General features: G+C 38.3%; 1 protein-coding gene and 3 long non-coding RNA genes across 5 annotated transcripts in view; 3 read left to right on the forward strand and 1 right to left on the reverse strand.

Moving 5' to 3' along the window:
* Positions 1-1935: 1935 nt before the first annotated feature.
* LOC144658553 (sterile alpha motif domain-containing protein 9-like) overlaps positions 1936-24083 on the forward strand; it is a 42135-nt gene continuing 19987 nt past the window's right edge. Inside the window, exons 1-10 of one of the 2 annotated variants that reach the window (XM_078518989.1) lie at positions 1936-1969; positions 2751-2845; positions 5055-5162; positions 5541-5593; positions 6246-6302; positions 14143-14466; positions 17097-17462; positions 17652-17869; positions 22013-22166; positions 23217-23307. In XM_078518989.1, coding sequence (XP_078375115.1) covers positions 5081-5162; positions 5541-5593; positions 6246-6302; positions 14143-14466; positions 17097-17462; positions 17652-17869; positions 22013-22166; positions 23217-23307 — 1345 coding nt within the window. In that variant the 5' untranslated portion in view covers positions 1936-1969; positions 2751-2845; positions 5055-5080. The other variant, XM_078518990.1, reaches the window with a different exon arrangement.
* On the reverse strand, positions 9710-10551 carry LOC144656613 (uncharacterized). Its single transcript, XR_013571330.1, has 2 exons — positions 10412-10551; positions 9710-9972 (listed from the first exon to the last, which is right to left on the reverse strand). It is a non-coding gene; the product is annotated as an uncharacterized LOC144656613 (long non-coding RNA).
* Positions 9835-11796, forward strand: LOC144656614 (uncharacterized). Its single transcript, XR_013571331.1, has 3 exons — positions 9835-9953; positions 10357-11016; positions 11466-11796. It is a non-coding gene; the product is annotated as an uncharacterized LOC144656614 (long non-coding RNA).
* LOC144657228 (uncharacterized) lies at positions 15985-16474 on the forward strand. Its single transcript, XR_013571486.1, has 2 exons — positions 15985-16113; positions 16184-16474. It is a non-coding gene; the product is annotated as an uncharacterized LOC144657228 (long non-coding RNA).

The following is a 24083-nucleotide window of genomic DNA, read 5'->3' on the forward strand; positions in this document are numbered from 1 at the left end:
GTATTTTTCCAGCCGACTGCTTATGGTGCAGTTTACAAGTAATGAAAGAATAAGTAATGATGCCAGTGTAAAACTGAGATAGACTACTACTCCGGGGACTAAGTCCCCTACTCTTTACGAAGAACAGGGATGCAGGGGACCCGCCGAGCGGCCCGCGCCGGATCCTGCAGAAACCGACCAGACGTCACCAAGTGCAAACGAGGGGGGCAGAATGAACACAGCAGAGCACCCAGGGCCAGACAAAGTACTGCCAGCCGGACGCCGATGCCACGCCCCCGCCACCAGCTGCAATCAATTGGCTTTACGAAGAGTGTGTGAGTTTTTAACGTCACACAGAATTTATTTCATATGCAAGGCTTGTAAGACTAGACTGACGGTTTATCGTCCTTAACCGAGAAGACTATAGAATATCTTACCAGAACCCGAGACCTTAAGCACAGTAGAACTTGTTCTGAGCTATAAGGGACCGGTCAATATTTATCAGGGGGGAGGGCCACTAAATCTTCGAAAAAGTGGGCTAAAAAATTGTGACCCTCCCCAAATTGGAGTCTAAAAAATTGTGACCCTCCCCTTTGAATGTACACATTCTTGATGTTGTAAAAACCATTGGTTTACAGTTCATTTTATTTTGCTGCGTTCTTTTGTCTGTTTTCTATGTTTTTGCTGTTGTTGATCCCAACCCAAATCTTTCTAATTAAAATTGGCGTTGAGGGTGAGCTTTGGAATTAGCGAAGCTGCGTGCCCTCTAGGGTGGCTTTGTATTCTCCCCCCAAAAAACTTTCGGAATATCAATTCCTCCTAGATCTGTTTTCCGCGATTATGAGCAACAATATTGCCCTTCCAGAACGGCATTTAGATCACTGTTGTTTCTAGCAATTAAAAGTAGGTTACAAAATGAAACTAAAAAGGAGCGATATACCTTATTACATGAAATTTTGGGCATTTATTTAGGTTTAGGTTTTTAAAAAATGTAATTTAAAAAAATTATTAATAATAATACTTTTTTTTTTCAAAAATAAAATATTTTAAATAAAAGCACCACAAAATTTACTTTGTTTGGGCGTTCATTGATCAGGTGTACTTTAACTTCCTGGGTTCAAAATGAACTGTTTCATTAAAAATTATTTCATGCTGAGAATAATTCCTTCACTGTAGAATGCATCTGATTGCATAAGACTCAAGCTTAATGCGTGAGGTCCAAGCAGCCTTGACTCAAACAGCTGTTCACATTACACAAACAAGCTTAGGGGGTCTGGGGGCATGCTCCTTCGTGAAAACTTTTTCATTTTATGTCTTCTAAAATCACAAGAAAATTTACTCAAAGCTGTCAAAAAAAATGAAAAGTTATTAAATTATCCCAGTAAAAAACACCTGTTATCAAAGGTCCAAACTAAGTATTAAGCAATAGTCACTATTGAAAAAATTTTTCTTATAAAAATCACTTGAGGCACTTTTAGAGTTTTTCCCTAAAAAAAGAGAGCCCTTCCCTAAATACAGTTTATAAAGTAGTGGCCCTCCCCAAATTGGCGCTTAAAAAGTAGTGACCCTACGCCCAAATATAGTGGCCCTCCCCCCTAACCGGTCGGCGGGAAAAAATGGGGACGAGGTTCGCGAATTTTTCTATCTCGCATTTTTATCTCGCATTTTATCTCGCATCTCGCATTTTTTATCTCGTATCTCGCATTTTTTTTTTTATCTCGCATCTCGCATTTTTTTTAACTCGCATTAACCTGTAGAATTTTTTTCTTCTTGAATAAAGTCGCATCTCGAATGTCCCTTACAGGCTTCCGTAAAAATCTATATCTACACAAATGCTAAACGTTCAGGACACATTATGCGGGGTCTTACACCAAGTACTTCTTCGAAGTGACTGGAACCCAGCACCTTACCCATAATGCACGGCCATTGCAAGCTTGGGAAGAGAGTTTCATCAGGCGAACCCCATGGGAGCAGCAGTTTACGGCGCGGAAGTACTACGATTTCCAGTTGAGTGCGACGCGAACAAAGTTTGGTGACGAGGTTTCAACATAACAACGGCATTGTTGTCAAGGGCAAACTTTTCTGTTACCATTGGTAACAAATTTGTTTTTGTAACTGTCTTGCTCGACAATCTCGATGCTTAAATAAATACAAACACTACAAATATCGTCAGCAACACTTTATTACGCTTTCAAATAAAAAATATATACACAGAGACAACGATAAAAGAAACAAATAACGAAATATATTATGCCTTAGCTGTTTTATATCGACGGTAACAGATCTGTGTTGAGAGTTGACGTTATGTTCAACGTTCGTCACTTTACCTTCATCGTTAGAGTTACTGTTCAACTGAAATTAATTCGTTGTCCACCTCCAGGGATTTTCTAGCAGCTTTAAGAATTCCTTCAGCTTTAAATAATATATCTTTCTCAAGTGCAAAATGAATAATTCGCGCACTGAAATGAGGAACATTTGGCGCTTCGTAAAGCTGACAAAAGTTAACACCATTTCGGATCGAAATTTCAAAAAATTAGCCAATCACAAAATTGCTCAATTAAAACTGACGCCATCTTGGATCGAAATTAGCCAATCAAAAAATTGCTCTGTTTCCCGAGAGGTCCTCCTTGTATAAAAGAACAATGGCGGTCAGTACCTGTTTACGACAGTTACCAATGGAAACAGAGAAGTTTGCCCTTGACAACAATGCCGTTGTTATGTTGAAACCTCGTCACCAAACTTTGCTCGCGTCGCACTCAACTGGAAATCGTAGTATTGTTTTTCTGCCAGAGAAGTTACTTGGGATGTAAATCAAAAACCTTTACTTGATCACTAAAAGTACAGACCTCCTAGAAACTTCTGACAGGTACGTTAGGAAGTGAGTTTAATGTTAGGGTCGATAAAAAGGGATCGAATTTGAACTGTCTCAAATGCGGCCAGACTTGTTTGTACGTTCGATCGACTCTCAAATATTTAAAAAGTTGTCTACATAGCTCACCCATTTATGAACCAGCTGTTTTACTGACTTCTTTGCATGTAAAGAATGAATAGTACTATTTGTTAGCCACATTTCTATGATAAAGGGAAAAACCTCTGCTCCGGGTAAGAGTTGAATAATGGCGCGAAATTTTCATTGAGTTTGAAATTACTTCTGAGCTAGAGGGCAGTTCCTTTCCTCTGTTATCCCGAGCGCTTAGATACCAAATATAGAGTTCACTTTACTTAGGGAAATACAGGGTTTCCCTAGAAAAAGTGGGTTTTTAACGTATAACCGATTTTACCACTGGAAATTTCTCAGAAGTGTAGCAGCTCTTGTAAGCTTGTATTTCCACCGGTCCTCGAGTGTAGCAGTTGCTATTGTTTTGGGGGCTGGGGGCATTACTTGGCTTCACACTAGAGCTTAAAGTATAGTCTAAGTGCACTTGGAACCTACTTTGAGTGTGAATGGGTAAAACGTACTTACTTGAACTTTTCTTGGTGACAATGGAAACTTTCGTAGTTCAAAGAAGCCGAAGTACGTCGCCAAGTATGGTCTACACCACACTTGAGAACGCACTTGACCAATAGGAAATGGAAGCCAACTGAAAGCGCGCGCGTGCAGCGTTGTCACGATTCTGAAAAACAACTTGCCAGCTGAAATCAGAAGAAATTCAAAATGGACGGCTGGTGTTCGGAGGAGCAAGAGTCTTTTATGTAAGTTAACAAAGAAAGAAAAGAAAAGTCGATGCATATGGTTAAACTTATAATAAACTTATAATCCAAGCCCAAGCCCTGCGGCGATTTCTTTGCCGAAAACCACGTTGTCGAACCATTCTTGAGAAAAGCAGAAGATGTCGCTTGTTCCTTTGCGTTGCTGCCACGTACTCGTTAATAACAAAGTACCTGTGCATTTCTTGTATTGTTGAAATTCTTTGGGTCAAAAGTAACGACAAAATAAATAGGAAATTACAAAAAACTATTCTCTTTTGCAAAAGCGTGCAATCGTGTTTGTGATAATTATGCGTGACTGATTTTACCCCGCGAAAGATGATTGACAGCTTGTACCTCAAGTAATATACTTAGTCATCAAGTGTGAAGCCAGATTTTGTAAAATACGACTTAAGATTTTTAAGTGCACTTGATTCAATTGCTGACTTGAAACTAACTTAGCTTCTAGTGTGAAGCCAAGTATTGTTCCTGTTGTTTGTTCTTTTGTTCTCTCTAAGGGCAGGGAGCCATTCAAGTGAGATAGACCTTGCAAAAGCTGTTACCCAACCCAAATTTTTCCCAGGTAATTTACCAGGGCCCAGGGTAACAGTTATTTTCCTCTTGCAAAATTTAGCGAAGGAATTTTCCTGTTAAGTAAGTCTCACAGGGATTAATAAACATGAATGGCCGAGAGATGTTTGTGCTGTGCTCCCTTTTCAACTGCTTTTGTGGCGATGCCTTACTTTCACACAAGTAATGATTCTTGGATAAATTAAATGGAACTCGATAAATGAGAAGTTAAAAACTCTGTATTGACATAAAGCAAAGTAAGTCAGTGTCTCAAGGATACCAAACTTACTCACCAAAAACAATAAGTATTTGGGCACCAAGGAAGACATATTCTACTTACAGTATTACAGTTTGTAGACGCTCTCAACTTTTGCTTCAACAAGCGAATGCGTTTTTTGTTGTTGTTTTAGTCTTGTTTTAGTTTGCAAAGTGTACAGTACTTCTTGGACTAGAAGCTCTGGATGTTAGTACTCTGCTTGAACAAGTGAATATATAATCATAGACTTGTTACAGGTTGCAACACGTTTGTACTGCTCACTTTTCAGAAGCAGCAAACTATCGATTTGTAATGAACAGACAAGTTGATTTTCTTATATCATTTTTGTCCCAGTTTGTAGTTTTCCCTAAACTAAGCGACTTTACAGACATGTCACGTTACCTCAACTTTCCATAAGGCAAACACCTCTCTAAGACGGACAGTTAGGACCGGTCCCGAAGGTGTCTGTCGTGGAGAGAGTTGACTCTATTTAGGTTCTTCCTCCTGTAGGTTGTTTTTTTTAATATGTGCATGTTTAGTGATGTCATAACTTTTTCCTTAGGCTGAGGCCCGACAGACAGCAGAAATATGATTGCTGATGACTTAAAGCTATTCCTTCACGGCCTTCCTCCAGACTGCCAGGAAAATGATTTGAAGGATTTTCTTGAAGGTACATACAGATCATGGAAAGATAGACAAATTCACCTAGTTACAGTCCTGTAAAAGTTATATATTTATAATATATTAGCAATAAGGGGGGTTCTGCATACTGATTGAGAATGTTGGCAACAAGGTAAATAAAAAAAAATATACTTAATGTTTCCCTGAAGTATAGAACTGACTCTATAATTTATACAGTTGAGGCTAATCAGATGTTAATAAGAAAGTAAAGTCTGTCTCAATCAAAATAATGTGTTTCAAACCAAATGAGAATGTGACTCTCCTGAAAAGTGGCCTATATACACCTTTTATGCTGGGCCATCAGTTCAGTTTAATTAAAAACATATTACTCACTGGTACATATAATTAATTTTGCTTATATTTTCAGGTGTTTGTGGTTTTCCAGGTGCAGTGACTAAAGTTAGCATTCCCACTTCAAAGGTATTAACTACTAACAACTTCAGATATTGTGATTTACATGGACTTCTTAATATTTTTAGTTAGCATTTCTTCTTCAAAGGTGCAACGGGTAGCATTAAAATATTGTGACTTGTGTATACTGTACATGGAAATCTTTATTAAGAATTATTATTTTGCTACCCATGCCCTGCCTTGCAATGTAAGACAGTGTTAGAACCATGAGAACCATGAAAAAAGGAGAACAGAAATATAATTTGTTAGCAGGAAATACATGACCCTAACCACCTAGGACAATTGAATAAATAAATCTTTTTTTATATATTAAATAAAGGAAACCATTGATAAGGTCAATTTTGTAAACTTTACAGTGTAGATATTTTCTGTAATTGCAAAATGTACATTTACTTTGCACCCTTTACAAATTAATTTTTAAGTGAAGTCTTGCATACGCTACATTTTTGTTGTTTTCACTATATATATTTGTTTAATATTTTTAGTGTAGAGTTTAATAGTTTTAGTTAAGTATAATTAGTATAAAAATGTTGTAATCCATTTTTACATGTTTTTTTTTGTAATATTACATAAAATACAACCATCGTTACCAGAGGAGGTAAATCTTCAAGTTCCCCTGTTAGATCATTTTGTTGACATCTTCTCAATTTTTTTCATCCAGACATTTGCTTTTGTGACACTGATTGATACAGAGGTAGCAAACTTTTTGCTCAGAAATGTAAGTAATGCTTCAGGGAATTAATTGCTTACCTGTAGTAAGTTTATTTTATAGTATCATTATACTCAAATGCACTAGTTATAATATAGTTATAATACAAGGAAATTGAAGAACCTCCCAACCTTTGGGTTTGTTTTAACTCTTTCACTGCCAAAGTCGACTTTTGTCAACATTTGGAGGAGCAGACAATGAAACACTTGCAATTGTGACGTCATCAATTTGATAGTCAGCAGATTTTGGTGATAAGCATCTGATAGAGCTAGGTTTGACATTTTCACAGAACTATCCATTTTGCGTATCGGTCGCATCTTGACAGAGCTAATCGAGAAAAAGTCAATCACTTTTTGGTGCAAAATTGGTGCTTAAACAGGCCAAAACAACTGTAATAGATCGAAGTCCTCTTTTCAGGGTTTACCAATGTTTTAATCAAAACGTTTTTGGTCTAAAGGAAGGACGGATACAGTAGAAAGGAGTGGAAATAACTAAGCCGAGAAAAACGAAAAGAAAAGGAGCAAGAAAAATAATGGAAACGATTTCGCCATCCTCTTCCCCAGGGCCACGCGTATTTTTTAAATGACATGACGTAGTGGCCCTGGTAACGGTAAAAAGTATGATTTTTTTGATTGGCTGATAAAAACTGCATGCGTAATTAGGTAAAAAAACGAAACGCTTCTACGCAATTTTGGTTATACTTCCGGTCATCGAAACAATTGAAGATACAGCGGAAAGTTTGAAAATGTTACCGGAAAAAGACCGAATAACACTGGGAGTTTGTTGGAATAACGTATTCATGAAGCAGACCTTCGTGTATGAACGAATGACAAGTACATCTCTTGCAAGGTGTAACTCGGTTGTACTTTTTATTGCATTAAAAATATTGCAAACATTTGCACCATCAACTTAGCTTATACAAGATATACACACTAAATGGAGTTCATGAATACATGAAGACTTTGAAATTCAATGTGATATTTCTTACCGCTGCTCAATAGAATGATACCTCGTCGATCAGCGGCTTTTTTGGTTCTGAATTTTCTACAATACCTCCGCATGGCCATAAATAAATTTCACAGTATCATCAACCATCGGAATGTTATCAGCTGATGATACCCGTACGAAACTAACAGCGCTGTTGCAGCGCTGCAGAATGGCTTCAAGAAGCGCTGCAAAAGAGCTGTGAAATGGCTGGCTGCAGCAGTCGCAAATTTTGGCTGTTCGCGGCAGCCACGAGAAGCGCTTTGACAGCGATAAACAGCGGTTTGGCAGCGGCACGGAAACGCTATCAGCGCTGCAGAATGGCTGCACATGGGCTTCAAAAATTTGAAAAATGTTTATTTAGATAATGTTAATTTACGGCTACTGGAATTGTATCTTAAACTTAAAACAAATCAAGCTCCGCATTGCGGAATAAAATGAAGTAACTACACAGTGCATTGTAGACTACATCGATACGACATAAGTAAGATAAGAATATAAGTTAAAACATTCCTCAGTCAAATAGCATGATCTAGCGATGCAGCAGACAGTGAATCAACAAACCAACTTTGATAGTAGTAAGTCTTTATTTTCATATAACACTGCTTTCATTGAAAATTGTATCACTGTACGCGAGCAGTCAAAATTGCAGCTGCAACGTCTTATTTTTGTTACGAAATGAATTACAAAATCATCAGACAATTCACTATTCAATATAAGGTTAATTTAGAAGGTGCAAAATAAAGATTGAGAGGAAATATTGTACGAAAGTTCCGTTTACGTGTACTCGAACGGTAATCTCTGTAATCTGTAATCGCCTTGTGTATAATTTTGCAATATTTACATTTATATTTTACGCGCGTGCCAACTGCTGCGTTCGGTGAAAGGAAAATGCTACATGGTACCTTGTTGCAAAACTTGGTAATAATTGCAAATCCATTTCAAAAACTAAGTTAATCTTTTTCCCAGATTATACCTCGAAAAATTAAAACATTGTACTCTTCACCACAGAATTTCCCGCTTTGTAAAGATCAACCGTTGAAATCGTTTCATTGCTCTGTAACATGAGCAGGCGGCAAACCGTAAACAATGTACACACTGTCACAAGTAACCAATTACATCGCGTATTTGTCTCCAGGGAATTTGAGATATAACATTCCACAATGCATTATCGTCACGTACACTGTCTCGCGAACTAGAAATTATTTCTTTTATATAGCAGATTTTTGCAGAAAACATTTTATTTATCACCGGAGAACACAAGAAATAGGATAAAAATCCATGTTGCAAATTTTTTGATGCGACTGTTAGTGTAGTGTTAAATATTATTCGAGCAACAATCGAGGAACATCTTTCAAAGATCGCACAGAATTTATCAGGGATTTACTAGCCGTTTTACTGTGAATTTAAGCATAGTTAGCATGCTTTTTCTCAGTCTTTCTGCAGTGGTGAGTACAAAAGTGATAGATTTGCTGTTTTTAGAAAACCACTTTTCTAGCTGCTTTCCAAAACGGTCGTTTATGCGAGGTCATCCTGCCACAACAAATTGGCGATGTGTTGATAGCAGCGCCTTACAGCCGAGAGCAGCTATTTTACAGCCATTTGATAGGCTGCAAAACAGCTGCTTAACGCTGCCAAGCGCTTCAAAGGGCTGCACAGCGTTTCTGCAGCCCGCTTCAGCTGCAGGAAGGCTTCCAAATTGCTGCATCTCGGCTGCAAAAGAGCTGTACAGCTCTTTTGTGGCGCTGTACAGCGCTGCTCGTTTCGTACGGGTATCCACAACTCCATGTACACTATATATAACTCCAATTCCTCTGGATTCTAACTTTTCTATCTGCCATCAGATAATATTGCGTGTAGAGACGACACAACAATGAGACCATGCAATTCAATGAGTTCCAAACGAATCGAATTGCGTAAGTTAAAATATCAACGACTTGAATCCCCGGTATCAGGACCATGGATAGACCATGGTCAACCATGTTTTGAACATGGTTATTCATGGTTGGTGACCATGGTAAACCATGGTCTGTCAATGGTCTGACCATGGTTTGACCATGGTCGACCATGAACGTTAAATTGCACAAGGCTGACCATGGTCAACCATGGTCAAATTGACTGTGAAAAGAACAAGGTCAAACATGTTTGACCATGGTCTAAAAACATGTTTGACCATGGCCAACCATGGTAGCAAAATGACACACCATAACATGAAATAACATGGTACACCATGAAAAAACATGGTCAACCATGTCCATTCTTTCATGCAGACCATGAAAAAACATGGTCAGCTGTGTTCTCTGTTTAGATTCCCTTGCATCATTTTACAAACGTTCTGTTGCTAATTATTATAACAGATGAATATATATATATATAATGCATATAAGGAGCCCAATTAGTTTACATTTGTAGACATAAAAACATAACAGCCATTAAGAACAGCATGAAACAAAGTTTTATTGGGCTAACACTACTTTCTTGTATACACTTTCATTAAATACCTATGTGCATTCAGAAACAATGTCTTAACTCAGATGCCTTTCTTTCACTTCAAAACTTGAGGCTTATGGTTTCTGACTCAGACAAGAAAAAAAAAGACAGACTTAGCTGGTGGCTGTCTTCTGATAAGATGCATGATAAAGTTCAGTTCTTTCTAGTTTGTCCAGTTTGGGAGTTGTCCTTGCTCTACTTTAGCCTGTAAAAATAAATCAAATGCATGCCCCAATTAACTCTTAATTTGTATTTAAGTAGCTATAATGATTTGGTATTCTCATTACTAGAGCACACGAACTTTGTTAGAGCTTGCAAACCTTTAAGATCAGATAGCACTAATGCCTTGGGAAATTTACAGTGTAAAATCCACAATCCACAACAGTGTAAAAATTTACATCGTGATGAAATAAGCTAGTTGGAAAATTTTAATTCGGTATTCAAATTACTCCTTAACGAAATTATAAGCGGGAATTTTTGTAACGGACGTCACACGCACAGCCGAAAAATTTCACCAAGCATATCCAACGGCTACAATGCATTTCGTGCAAATAAAGTGTTATGATTCTTTAAATGAAAGCCTCGGCAGTTCTGTGAAAGCCCAGCTGGTTTTATCAGGGAAATACAAGGTTATTTGTACTCACCGAACCGCTCAAGTTGTACGCGACTGCCCAACTGCCATAGTGTTATGACACCACAGAAACAAGGCCTTTGATCAGCTCTAAGAATCACCAGCTAAGTACACTATTCGCCTTTCGTTTGACAAAGCACAATCTGTCCTTTATAATATCTGTACAAAGCGAAACACATACTGACTGTACAGTTTAGAATAAAAAACGTTCTCACATGAGACGAACGATCACAAGACTATTCAAAACCACGGCGCCAAAAGGAGAATGAAATAACGATGAACATGACATCACGTGGGATGGTTTGCGTAACGTGATTGGTTTCTCAACAGCATTCCGCTGGAAAGTTGAACTGCGGTCTCAACAATAATGGCGGCACGGCTGAAAGCTGTTCGAATCGACCGTTCGAATCTTGCTCTTTGCGATCTCATTGTGGTAAAATTGTCAAGGTTTATAAAGGAATAAACGGTGAGAATGAAACACATATCAGGTCGTCAGTTTATTTGCCAAGGTTTTCGACAATTTTAAGGGTGGAAAATCTTTCTTCATCCACGATGCAGGAGACATTGATGTGAACGGAAAGTGGACTCTGGCGGCTTAAAATTCTTTATCTAAGCTCGGTATGCAATGCTTTTGTTGTTAAGTAATGCTCATTTTTTTAATTTTTAGTATTTGAGGTTGGATTTAACAAAAATTGACAGAAATTCAAGGCCTATAATTGAACTCCAGTATTCATATGAAAATACGTCAAGTTTATAATTGACACATAAGCTTATTAAAATCCTAGAAAACCCATTAATTCCTTAGAATTTCCAGAAAGCTAAAAATTTATTTTGCATTCAAGGGAATTGGTAGAAAAATAGTTCACAGTCAGCCAAATGTGAGACATTGAAATGCATTATAATTATTATTTTTAATTACCTTGGCCATGGACAAACATGGTATTCCATGGTCTTTAAAAAGAAATTAAGAAGTCGCTCCTATAAGTAATGTAATAATTCTTTTAGCAAGTCGAAGCCAGAGAATTCTTGGACCTGTATCTGATGAAATCGTACATTAATTTTGTTAGGTAAAATGATTTGTCTTGTGGACTTTCTAGGACATGGTTTTCCATGGTAGTCCATGGTGTGTAGGCATTCTTCGTCCAGTGCTTTATAAAAGTTAACAGTTACAAGCTAAAAGTTATGAATATGAGTTTTAATCATTTATAAAACACCTTAGGCACCCTTATCAAAACAAGGATTTTTAATATTAACAATTATATTACCTGACCATGGTTGACCGTGAACCATGGTCAGTGGCCAAAGTGGACCATGGCCAGACACCACGGTCATAGCATTGTCAACCATGGTCAACCATGGTTGACAATGAAAAACCATGGTACCATGGTCAACCTGACGCCGGGGATTGCCAAAACCAGCTTTCAAAATTTGCTTTCTTCTCGTCTCAGTAAGCCGCAGGCGCAGCAGTGAGCAGGCGCAGACGAACATTTATGCAGAGGGCATGCGCTACCGGATGTCGTGGATTTTATGACATCCGGTAGTCAGTGTTACCAGAGCCCTTCGTTTCGCCGACCACGTGACCAAAAGAAACGGAGGCTCTGGGAACGAGAATGCGATTTCGCAAAAAAAAAAAAAGAGGTCCAAATTTTGGCTTATGCGCATGTGGGAAAGAGATTTTTAAGCAAAGTTAAGGGAAATTCAGGATCGTAGCACCAAAAATTCAGTTTAACGGTAACCCCCCTCCCCCCTGTTTTTCGAGAAATTTGGCCATGAAAGGGTTAACAAGGTAATAAATAATTAAGAATACTCTTATCCATATAAATTAAATGCATTTTTATTAAAGAAAAACTACATTGACATGTCAGTAGGTTTTAATGTCACAATTATAGTACTTTGTATAACAAGTGAGCACTATACAACCAGACACAGTATAATAATATTGCCTTTTAAATTTTATGGGAGGGGCCTAGAATACTAAATTTCATTTTATTAATAATTTTAAAAAAATTAATATGTATGTTAGATGAAGAGAGTCTTTACCTTAAAAAAGGCCTGTATAGTCCTTCTCCCAGGTAATTTTTGGAAGAAATGAAACTAATTTTAATGAATGATGGCCGATTAACCCATTGACGCCTGAAGGTTTTACGCACGCAACCACCCCTAAATACCTGGCTATTTTACGGCATTGAACGCAAACGTACGAGTGGAAAAAATAAACCATATGCGCAGTAAATTCAGACAAACCATTAGTTTCTGAAGTAAACTTTTATTCAAACTAGACATGTTGAAATACCAATTTATGACTAAAAGAGATTCCCAGCATTGATAAATTGATCCCAAACGAAATTACAAGACAGCGATAAAATTTAATTCACCTCCGCGCGTAATTTTGGAGCTCGCAAAAACACGTAGAATTTGTACAAATTCTTAAGAAAATCGTAAAATAGTCGGGTAAAAGATAGGTTTTCAATCTGTTCAACTGACACTGTTGTTAATCAATAACACTGAGCTTTTTTATCGGTGCAGAAAAGCGGTAATTCGAAATGATAAAATTATCTTCAAATCACGGCGGCGTGAAAAAGCATAAATTGTAAGCTTAAGCTTAAACAACGCTTACAAAATTACAGAATTTCGACCACTAACTTAACACTAGCACCGCTTTCTACGCGTTCCTTTTATTTTAATGTTAATAAACATACTCCTTTGTGTATTCTGAAGCACTGTTGTAATTTTCTAAAGCGATAGAAATAATTCAAAACAAAGCAGAGCTAAACAATGAAGAAGCAAGTCTCCCAAAAAATAGGTGTCAGATAACTGACACGTGCACAACAAATCTGTTCGCCTTCAAAAGCCTAAAATTTCGCACTCAAAATTAATAAATGACAAAAACTTGAAAGAAACTTTGTTTAGAATTTGTTTTCAGTTAGGATAAAGCCAAGAAATTTGTTCACAAGCGTCGAAATATCGAAATTTTTCAAGCCGTGCTGTACTGCACGGCAGAATTAATTATCCACATGTTCATGTCGAAGGCAAAGTTTTAATTTTAGCAGACGGCTTTTGGAGTCAATTGTACACTTAATGCATCTACCGATCCTTCAAAAAATTACATTCAAATTCGAAGCAATAAGAGTACATTACCATTTCGTTCTCAGAAGTCTTGAGAAGCTGCATTTAGGCCGTGTTCAAGCCCGTGATTTGAATTCAAAACACACTTGTAAGTGCCATTAAGTCTCAAAGATGGTATCTTTTGTGTTCAGAATCAAAAACAAGGCCTTGAAAGTTTATAAATACGTGCCGCCCGGTGCCATGATTTTCATGTACATTTTCAACGCACGGAATAAGACAAAAAACCTTCTTTCTAGGACCCCAAGAGTTCCCTAAAAATATGCACAGAAAGCAGATTCTGATTGGTTTATTTGCCCTAATTATCTATAGAACAATAGGAGAACCAAAAAGTCTCCAGGGAGGGAGGGAAAGGGCATTTGTCACGATGCGGTTTTTACGGGCGGTTACAGGCGGCACAGGCATTTTAGGGGTGGTTTTTGCACGGGCGGTTACAGGCGGCACAGGCGCCAATGGGTTAATCAAGGAAAGCATTTATTCAAGGATAAGGACAGTTTGTCTCTATCAAAGCTCAAACAGGGGAATGAAATTGCAGTGTGGAAACACAAACAATTTTTTATAGTCCAATCTTTTATGTATTAAGTAATGCTGGCATTATCCCTGATTTGTTATTTCCTTCAGACACTTCTGTACTGTGATGGTGATGGGCAGTTTTACCTTGTGAAGGCCTGTCCTTATGTCAAACAGCATTTCAGAAAAAAGCCACTGAATCAGCAGTTACCAGAGACAAAAGGGAAAATACATACAACAGAAATTACTCATCCCAAACCAGTAAAGTATTCACCTCCAGAACATGTTCATCAGATTAAGCCTGACTACAGCATGCTCTTGTTCTCAAAACAAAAGAGAAAGAGGAGGAAGGGAGATGATTTAACAGTTTGGTTTGGTGGTGTTGGCTCAACATCATGCATGAAGAGACCCAAGCGAAAAAAGAAGAAAAAACAGGTTTGTTTTTAGTGCTTTTTAAGTCCTGTTTGCTAGCATATGGACACAAAATTTAGAATACAAACATGATTTTGCTAGGAATTATAATAATTGTTAATTATGTAGCCTAACTTGCTTTTACATGTGAGCAGGTTGGGTCAGCAGTACGTACTAATGGTTACAGTGTAGCTTTTTCTGATAAATGAGCAGAAGGCACAGTGACCTAATGGATAGTGTGTTAGAAGTCATAGACTTTGAGTTCCCAGACTTAAGTTGTGTTCTTGGGCAAGACATGTTACTCCCACAGTGCATCTTTCCACCAAAGCATACAAAATATGGGAAATGGTCAGAGCTATTGTACTCAGACAGGACCCACCACTCTGCAAAAAGACAGGTGGTCCCTTCATGTACCCCCCCCCCCCTCAAAAGATGGTGTCTTGTTTGTATAACCCCCACTCTACCAGGAGTAGAAACTAAGAAAAAGATTCAAACATCCTTGTGCCATTTCTCCAGCAATACAAGCTTCATCCCTTGTAAAAATTTTACCGCGATCGCGCCGCGATAGTTGCGATCGCGCCGCGAATGTCGCGATCGCGGCGTGATGAGTGCGATCGCGGCGCGATTGATTACCACCGCACCGCGATTTGGGGGGCTGGAATAAATCTCGGGAAGTGTTCCCGGCGAGAACTCACTTCTCGATCACCGGGAGAAAGTCAATATGCTTTGAAACTCTCACAAATCATGCTGTGGTCGTAACGCAAATCATGACTTGTATTGATGAAATAAACTTTAAGTACTAATCAAAGTAGTTATAAAACTAGTTTGATTTAAAATGTCGAAAAACATTTTATTACGTGACGGTGAGCCGTGAGGACGTGATTCCCACGAGAAAAGTTTTATTTAGTTTTAGTCTAGACGAACTGGCGCGACAAAGCGGCACGTGATAATGAGTAAAGATAAGAATTTTTATTTCTTAACAGTCCGTTTTTTAATCTTTTCAAACACTTTGTTTCTTTCTTTTCTTATCTTTGAGGAACCTTAATACCTTTGAGCAATCCAATGACAAATTTCTGTCGGCCATTTTCTTCAAATGCAAATACAATCAGGAATTCGCTGCAATTGCGTTTTTTGCATTGAAAAATCCTCTATATGGCATTTAATTTAATTGTGGCTCCGAAGAGGCTGTCAGAATGAGCTTTTTTTAGAGCTTTATATTTACCTTCCCGTAGACCACGATCGTAGACCACACACATCGAAGTCCTTTCCCGCCTTTTGCCGCAAGGTGTCGTGAACTGAGCGTTACGATTGGCTGAGTTAGGTCACGTAGTGCATAGTACACGCAATCACTACGCCATCCCAAGCAGAAAAGAAATTTTATTTCGAGAAAGTTGGTATGTTTTCTCTTCACAATCAGGACTGGAAAAATGTGTTCTTTTTTAGCTGCTTCTGTTAATAACAAGAGTTTAGAAGCGACCTAACTTGAGGGAAAAGCGTCTCTGTGAAAACTGTTAGAATTTGTTTTGTTAATTCGAGCGACAGCTTGTTTATAATTTCAACAGCTAGCGCTTCGTCGCTTCGTCATGGACTTTGTTGACTGAACTACAGCTAAACTGTGAATATAAAAAAAATGCAAAACTCGAACAGTGGAAAGAGGAAAACATTTTGACGGTAAGGACCATTCAATGCAAAGTTGTACCTGTTGATGCTTGGGACTTAAATGTTGTATTATTTAAAAAAGCTTCGGGGGAAAAGAAAGCGCATCTTCGACGGTTCGGCTTCTTCGCAGATGCAAGAGATAGTTCGCTCGTTTGGTAGATCACATCATTGCATCTTCTTTCGCTTGAGCACGAGTAAAAGGTTAGTTGCCGTTATGTATGTGTTGTTCACATTTTACAGAAGAACTGTTCACTTATTTGCTTGTAAACTAAAGACTCAATCACGCTCTCCGGCTTTGCGAAATTTAATTGTGCTCGGCAGCGAAACTGGCCGTCTTTTTCTGTAAGCTTCTGTAAATAAATGATGTTGTTTCGATACAGTCTGTGTGTTTGTTTTGTCGGTATGCAAAACGCCAAGATAATATTGTTTTTAAATTTATAGATTTAGGCGCGATCGCGGCGCGATTCAAGCCAAATCGCGGCGCGATTCCCGACCCATCGCGCCACGATGCGAGAATCGCGGCGCGAATCGCGGCACGAATCGCGGCGCGATCCAAGCTCAATCGCGGCGCGATCGCGCCAATCGCGGCGGCCAAAAACGCGCCGTGATTCGCGGCGCGATCGCGGTAAAATTTTTACAAGGGATGCACACCTAATATGAAAGTCTTAACTCAAATTGTGAAGCCAATAAATTTTGTTCATTTGGCTAATCAGACAGGTGGTATCTTGCATAACCCCCCGCCCTACCCCTACACAAGGTGGGTCCCCGTCAAGTACTCTTGTTATGACCATTTCCCTAATGGGTCTCTGCATTGATAGTATCAATGATCGAATTATTTTGGGCAATCTGACAAAAGTTACATGCTGGCTGGGGTACAATACTGGTCAAAGTACTCATCAATCAATCATCAGTGAAATGCATTTTTATTTATTTAATATTTTGCAGTCTGTGTGTTAATGTGTATGTACTAGCTAGTGTTTATTTATCTTCTTTAGGCATCAAAGCTGGAGGTTCACAAAAATGAGTCATTTCAGTTTGGTAGTTTGCATCCAGAAAATTCTACAGACAGTACAGGAGTAGTTGACCCAGTGATACCTGTACATGTAAGTGGCTCAGAATCAGGAACACAAGAAGGAAATGTTCCTGCAGTAGAAGTTGTGCGTTTAAACGAGCAGAAGGAGTCATTTCAGTTTGGTAACCAGTATCCAGAGAGCGAATGCTGCATTGCCAATGTAACACATGCTACACACAGTACAGCCCTGGTAGTTGAACCAGTGTTACATGTACATGGAACTGGCCCAGAATCAGGAAAACAAAAAGAACATGTTCCTGCAGTGCATGTGGAAGCTGCTCATGTACAGGTAGAAGATCAGCATGAGTCATTTCAGTTTCGTAACTCACGTCCAGAGACCAAATGCAGCATTGCCAATGTTCCGCATGCCACAGACAGTACAGGAGCAGTTGAACCAGTGGTACCTGTTCATGGAACTGACCCAGAATCAGGCAAACACGAAGAACATGTTCCTCCAATGGAAGTTGTACATGTAGAGGATCAGAATGAGTCATTTCAGTTTGGTAACTCATGTCCAGAGAGCAAATGCAGCAATGTCAATGTGGCACATGGTACAGACAGTACAAGGGCAGTTGAACCACTGGTACTTGTACATGGAACTGACACAGAATCAGGCAAACACGAAGAACATGTTCCTCCAATGGAAGTTGTACATGTAGAGGATCAGAATGCCACTAAACCTTCAAGCACCAACAGGTGAGATAAAATAAATAAAATAAATAAATATATGTTTAAAGTGGTCATGCACTTAGCTTCATATCTCAACGAGATAGCTAGTTTACAGGCATGCCACTGAAACAGAGGAAACAAATAATTTTAAATGAACATAACAAGGTGAGATATATTTAAAAATGTGTTTACTTACTTACTTACTTGATTGTTCTTTGACTAATAGGTACATGGTCTGTATCTGTTGCAGTTAACTTTTGATCTCAATTAAGTTCATCTTCATTCTTGCACCATACATGTTTGTAGTCATGGCAACTTAATTTGCATTCTTGTCAGAACACCATCTTCTAATTATCCTGTTAGCGGGCTCGCTGTTGGGTCATGTGTGTGTGAGAGGCAAAGTTATGCAAACAGGTCAGTGACCTAAGAGACATTCTGTGCCTCCCCAGCTGGCTTTGCTTGCAGACTTGTTGTTCTTGCTGCTTTGCTGCTTGTGGGTGTGACTCAAAAGTGAGCTAGCATGCAGGCTATCATCTAATGAGAAGAAGATATATCTGTCACTGTTTTAATCATTTTTTAAATCATTTAATTTGAGTGCTATACAGCAAAATCATATATTTTTTACTGAATTATTTTTACTGTTATCTCCCATATGTAACTATTATAGTATATTTACAAGTTGACCTGTTTGTAGAACATGTCACATAGCCACCCTGTCCTCGGAGACCCAGGGGCACTTAGTGGGGGTGAGGGAATTACGAAACTACGGGAAAAAAGTTCGGCATAGAACAGTTGGAACAATTGAAAGGTGCCCCAGGGAAAAGAGTCTTACAAGGCCAGTTCCAAACAGCTGTCTGAATGCTGCCTCCTGATTGGGCAGAAATGTTCTTTGTATTCCGTTTGTATTATTCGGTTCAATCCCTTTTTGTGTGTTCCAATACGAAGTACATACACAGAACCAGTTCGCTCGTATCTTGCCTGTTTGCCAAGAATTTGCTTGAGAAGGAAAAGTTTTGGCTTGTGCCTTCCATGGTTGAGAAAGTAGGAAAATTGATGGCCATTCCTGCGGTGAAATGTCGGATGACAGGATGTCCGCCTGGCCCCATACACTAATTATGTATGCTTTAAGCAGTTCTTTGTTCAGGACCTTTGGACTGCAACGCTTTTGTTCAAGTAATTTCTTTGGTTTGTAACTTTCTAAAAGAGCTTTAGACTAAGAAAAAGTTACAGTGAAACGAACTCAACCGGGGCCACCCAACGTTTTTTAGCCAATCACAAGACAAGTTCAAAACTAAAGAATTAGAGTTCCTTGGTCAGGCGACCAATCACAGTGAAGGGCAATTTTAACTCTTCGCTTGACTGGGTAAGATGCGAAGGCACGCTAAAGTGTTGTTTTTACGCCAAAAAATATAACTTTTGTTTATTTCGTTTATGGTTAAGGCGAAATTCTGCCGGTAATTTTGAACACTGGACGGAATCAATGTAAATAAGTTAACCGAATCACGGCCGAGAATTTTGAAGACTGAAAGGACTCACCATATCACCAAATTTATTATACGGCGGACAATTTTGAAGACTTCGAAAGACTGAATGGACTGAACGTAGCGAAATAAATTTATTGGCCGGTTCATGGCCGGCTCAACATTTTTTGAAAGACGGCTTGGAATGTCGAAGATGAAAGCTTCGATAATTTACCGAATATTGCGGCGAGAGTTTTGAAGACTGAACGGACTCAACGTAAAGTTTAATATGAAATTTACCGAATCACAATCGGCTATAAAACTTACACGACACATTTTCCGAAACACAGCTGGGAATGTCGAAGACGAAAGCTTATGTCAGTTTTCCTAGAATTGGGGCCGACAATTTTGAACACGAAGCGGGCTCAACGTAAATAAATTTACCAAATTACAGCCGCTAACTAGTATGCGTGAAGCTGTCACATGTTTACACTGCACGTTTTGTTGAGTTTTATCTGGCGATGAATATTTATGGTTCGAAATGTTCGCTGTGTAATTTGTTCATTATGGTAGGTACATTTTTCTATATATCACTGTTTTGATGTAATACACCGAGTTTATCTCTTTGTTGACCGGTGTAGATTCACTTGTTGTTTACTGAAAAATGTATGATGTATCAGCCTCGAATATTTCAGATGCTTTGCATTGTGTTACGTAGTATTTATTTTATTTAGAGTCCTTTTTACTTCAAATGTCTGAGCCGTCTTCATTTATTCGAGTTTGGTCGATTTAGTCTTCAAAATACCCAGACGTAGGTTTTATAAATTCGGCAAATACCCGTAGTTATTCGGTGATAAGGCGCACTCGGTTATAAGACGCACCCCAAACTTGGCAACATTGTTATGCTAAGTTTACAAACTGAAAATTCTCCAGAAACACTCGGTTATAAGACGCACCATGAGTTGGAGGGTTGAAAAGATGTAGTGATCAATTTAAGGACAGTTTTTCTTACAAAATTTGAATGCTTGAATGCTGTTCATAAAGTCATTTTCCACTTTCCACGCTTAGAAAGGTTTGTTTCAAATGAGTATGCATGATTTTCTTTGTCTAATTTCAACAAAATGCTGGCATATACAGGTGTTACTAAAACTCATTTTATATAGGCGATAATAAACTTTGCGTTTAAACTTAATGTTTCTTATATCTTTAATACTGTAAAAGTCGATAACCAACATTAAGTGTTTTCATTTCTCTTGTTTTAACTGTAAGTTTCGGTAAAATGGTGGTGATAAGATTTTGTTGGGTGAAAATACTCAGCTATAAGACGCACCCCAATTTCGGCATGAACTTCCCACTGAAAAACAGATTTTTCTCGAAAAAACCGTGCGCCTTATAATTGAATAACTACGGTATACTGGTTTGAGGAAAAGCCGCTTCGTCTTCACAGTTTCAGGCCATGTCAATACCCGATTCCCTCTATAACGCGCGCCTGTAGGGAATCACGGTAGTTGTATTCATCAATAATTATTCATGCGCGAGACGCACGTTGCTGAGTCTCACGCAAGTTTTGATGAATTCAACTACCATGATTCCCTGCAGGCGCGCGCTATAGAGGGAATTGGGTATTCGGTAAATAAATTTGTGACGAGTCTGTTTTGTCTTCATTCCAGGCCATGAGTCGGTAAACTTATTTACGTTGATTCTGTCCAGTGTTCCAAGTTACTGGCAGACTTTCTCCTTAACTGTAAACGAAATGAACAAAATTATATTTTTGCCGTATAAAAAAAAACAACACTTTAGCGTGCCTTCGCATCGTATCTAGTCAAGCGAAGATTTAAAATTGCCCTTTACTGTGATTGGTCCCCTGACCAAGGAACTCTAATTCTTTCGTTTGGAACTTGTCTTGTGATTGGCTAAAAAACGTTGGGTTGAGTTCGTTTCACTGTAACAATTTTTTGGTGACTCATTGTGACTAAAAAAGTTAAATTAATTCAAGAGTTGAGAAAAAATAAAGTATTGTTTTAAGTATTTCTATTTTAAAGTATTGTTTGCAACTGGCCTTGTAAGACTCTTTCCCCAGGGGCACCTTTCAATCGCTTCAACTTTTATATGCCGAACTTTTTTCCCCGCAGTTTCGCGTTTCCCCACCCCCACTAACTGCCTCTGGGTCTCAAAGGATGTTAACCACCCAAAATATTGCTGAGTAATCCCCCCCCCCCCCCCCCAGGGGGAAGAGGGAGGCAGCCGACTTGTTGATCTGTGCTGAAATACTGAAATACTGGTACTTTTACTGCTGCCTCATGTCAAAAAGAAATTTTTTTCTCCCAATCAACTACATACTAGTTATGCAACGCTTTCGAGTGGTATATTATGGAATATCCCACTTGTCACTTGTATTTTCTTCGTATACACACTCGCCTAAAGGCTCGTGTGTATACCGAGAAAATGCAAGTGACTCGTGGGATATTCCATAGTATACCACGAGAAAGTGTTGTGTAACTATTTTATACCATACCATAGAAAATACGCTTACTAAATTTCATCTGGAATAAGATCGCAGAGCACGATGGGAAGGTTGGGTTGAATACCGTCGAATATACAACGGCTATCCTGTATTCTGATTGGCTGTATTTTCTATGGCATGGTATAAATGTAAATATCAAGGCACAATCAAAAGTAACACTGACATTATTATTTTTCCTTTATACAGCACACAAACTCAACTCATTATTGACCATAGCTACCTTGGTCCACTGTGCTTGCGGTTTACTAACCCCCCATCAGTTCTCGATGTAAAACATGAGATTTTAGAGAGGACTGGGCTTTCAGTTAAAAATCAAGATCTTTACTGTAATGGAAAGAAGGTGAGTAATAAAAAAGAACGATAAAAGTAATATATAAGTTGAATTTTAATGAGTTTCAGATAAAAATGATTTTAAACTACACTGAAGTTTGATTAATTTGTATTTTCTTTGTTTAAGGACTTTGGTAAAAAAAAGTGGAACAAAGAAAAATACAAATCAAACTAGTTTGAAATCATTTTGACCTGAAATTAAATTTATAGTACTACTCATAGTGATACCTTATGCAGTTAAGAACTTGGATGAGGTTTTTCAAATCTGGCAAAACGTTTCAATAAAGTAAACAAAAACAGGCTTGTTAATAGCCAGCGTAGCTTGGCATTCTAGTCAGTCGGGGAGAGCAAGAAATCGCGCGCGCGAGCAAAGCGACGGCGGAAGGCAGAAGGAAAGAAAGAACGCCAGCCGCCAGACGCCTCTTAAACGGGAGAAATCTTTCGAATTAGCGGCCTCCAGAGGCCGCTAATTCCCATTGGCTAAAATTGCTTATCTGTCCTGTGATTGGTTTGTTGGCTTTAATTTATTCCAAATGACTTATTCGCATGCACGCAACATTCAGGCCGCTCAATTAGCATTTGACAAGTGACGAATGAAGCAAAGCAGTGTGAATTACACATGAATGCTATTGCAGGCAAACATACTCGGCAGTGATCATTAGAAACTTTAACTGGTTTTCTTCCCCCGCTTCGACTCGCAGATGATTTTTTCTTTGGACCTCCCAAATTTGCAGACATTTTGCAAAAACGAATATTAGCCTGATAACTTTCCCGGGGTTTATTTATTTTGTACATCCTGTACCACGCATGAGTTTGACAGAACACGTCACCTTTTTATTTCCGGTCTTCACAAATTACGCGTATCATTTACATAATTACGTGAAAAGATTTCTCCCGTTTAAGAGGCGGCTGGCGTTCTTTCTTTCCTTCTGCCTTCCGCCGTCGCTTTGCTCGCGCGCGCGATTTTTCGCTCTCCCCGACTGACTAGAACGCCAAGCTACGCTGGCTAGCTTGTTAATGTCTTTAAAGCCTCTAATGTTTGTTTCATTCCTTCTTATAGCTATGTGACAGTTTAAGTTTAATACCTCTCCTTGATGACAATCAAGACAGTTTAACACTTACACTTTGTACAGGATCTCTTAAAGGTGGAGGTAAGATTGCAGTCATTAAACACGATTCTAATCTCAAACTATGTTAGACGATATAAGCCTTGAAATAAGGTTGCAGTCAAAACTGGCCTAGTGTTCCTACCAATAATGGAGTACAACCATACATGAACTATACAAAATTAACACGTTGCTAATAATATGTTACAAGAGTAATGACTGCGAAGTAATGAAGTACAGTTACCCAATAAAAGGATGAAGACAGTTTCTGTAGTTGGCCAGTACTGAGTTCCAGGATTTAACTGAAAGATTTTTATTATGATTATTGCTATCATACACAAAATACAATTACATTCATTTGTAGCACGCCTTTTATGTTACAATATTATTTGATACTAATTGCAATAACGCTGGAGTAGGTTACAAAATATTACACTAGAGACACTAGATACACTAGAGACACTAATTACACTAGAGACAATTACAATAAATTAGATGCACTATAAAGCAGAATAAAAGGTAAAGGAACATCTTATCATACACATAATTCAATTACATTCATTTGTAGCACGCCTTTTATGTTACAATATTATTTGGTACTAATTGCAATAACACTGGAGTAGGTTTCAAAATATTATAAATTACAATTACGCTAACTACACTAGAGACAATTACAACAAATTGGATGCACTATAAAGCAAAAAAAAGGGTAAAGGAACAACTTAAACAATAAGGCAATTAATGGACAAAGGATAATAATTTAATCTATCTTCTCTATAGTATATTTTATATTTAATTTATTAACAAAATCGGAGAGAGTA

The sequence above is a fragment of the Oculina patagonica genome, chromosome 6 (genome assembly GCF_052425735.1).
Source record: "Oculina patagonica isolate OP01 chromosome 6, crgOcupat, whole genome shotgun sequence".
NCBI lineage: Eukaryota > Metazoa > Cnidaria > Anthozoa > Scleractinia > Oculinidae > Oculina > Oculina patagonica.